Source organism: Mandrillus leucophaeus, unplaced genomic scaffold (assembly GCF_000951045.1).
Source record: "Mandrillus leucophaeus isolate KB7577 unplaced genomic scaffold, Mleu.le_1.0 Scaffold28, whole genome shotgun sequence".
In the NCBI taxonomy this organism is placed as follows: domain Eukaryota; kingdom Metazoa; phylum Chordata; class Mammalia; order Primates; family Cercopithecidae; genus Mandrillus; species Mandrillus leucophaeus.
In genome coordinates, this window is record NW_012102920.1 from 166,651 (window position 1) to 167,959 (window position 1,309).

General features: G+C 66.0%; 1 protein-coding gene across 1 annotated transcript in view; it reads left to right on the plus strand.

Annotated features, from left to right (window-relative positions):
• The first annotated feature begins 234 nt into the window (after positions 1-234).
• OLFM1 (olfactomedin 1) overlaps positions 235-1,309 on the plus strand; it is a 47,031-nt gene continuing 45,956 nt past the window's right edge. Inside the window, exon 1 of the mRNA XM_011985044.1 lies at positions 235-400. Within this exon, the coding sequence (XP_011840434.1) occupies positions 281-400 (120 nt within the window). The 5' untranslated portion in view covers positions 235-280. The remainder of the gene's footprint in view (positions 401-1,309) is intronic.

A 1,309-nucleotide genomic window follows, 5' to 3' on the forward strand; every position in this document is an offset into this window, starting at 1 on the left:
GAGGGGCTCATGTAACTAGCGGGTCTCACACCCAGCACTCAGGCCAGGATCATCTCGGCTGCAGCTGAAGTCTCTGCAGCCGAGGACCGCGCGCACAGAGAGAAAAGCCCCAGGAAGGCGTTGTTCCTCTCAGCCGGGCGCCAGGGAGGCGCGCTCCTTCCGGTCCGCGTCCGTCTTTCAAATCCCATCCAGGAAGGGAGATTAATTTTCACCCAGGCAGAGAAGAGTGTAGCGAGTGAGCTGGGGGAGTCTTTCCTTCCCAAATGGCTGGGAAAGCTTAATGGAAGGCCCCGGAGGAAGCGGCTTTCATCTCCGATTAGAAGCCTTCTGCAAATGCAAAAACCCTATTAACTCGTTTGACCCAGTCAGGCCTGCTGCGCTTCGGGTGGGACTGACACGCGTGAGTCCTGCCGCCGTCGCCGCAGAGAGCCGGGAAGAGGGGCAGCGTGCGCCACTTGCTCTGCAGCTGGGCCTGGGCGCCAGGACTCAAGTGCCACCCCTGAGCCAATGAGGACACCCCCCAACCCACACCCCTCCACCACAGACCCCAGTCTCCGCCCCACACCCCCACCTCCCCAACACCACGCTCATGGGCGTGGCCCCTTCAGCTCCCGAGGCCCAGGTCTGAGCCCCAGACCGTATGCAGCTCCTGCCCAGTGTGCGCCCTCCCAGACCCCTCCCTGCGCACCGCAGGCCACAGCGGACCACCCCAGCCCCCGCCCTGCTGTGCCGGTGCCAGGGGTGCCGGTTGGCTCCCTTCCTCCCAAGCAAGGTCTTAGGGCACCGCGGCTGCCCAGGGTTCGCAGGGGCGCCTTTAACTCTGCACCAATACCCCGATGCCCCCCTGGCGCTGGAGGCCTTCGCGAGTCTGGCTGCTTTTCGGAACCGGCCCTGCCTGCTGGATTTCAGGCGAGGGCCCAGGCTGGCTGGGACCCTCGAATCACCGCGGAAAAGGGCCCCAGTAGGCAGGATGGCGCCGTCTCTCTGCGGGCAACCTTTGCCCCAAAGCGGTCCCTCTGCGGGGATCTGAGAGGGGTGCCTGGGCGTGAGGATGGGAGAAACCCCGGGACAGGAGGGTCGCGGGCCGTGCCCCAGCTGGGGTCCCCGCGCCGCCGCCGGGTATTTTATGATCTGGCGGGGTGGTGGTGCGTCCGTCTCCTCGTGTCACCCTGATCCCAACTCCTGGGCGGACTGGAGTTTGCAGATCTCGCTGCCGGCAGCCAGGGGGCGGCGGGGAGCCGAGCAAGAGGAAAAATCCACCCATTTCCTGGGCGGATTGCGTCGGCCCCGCCCGGCCGAGCCCCGCCTC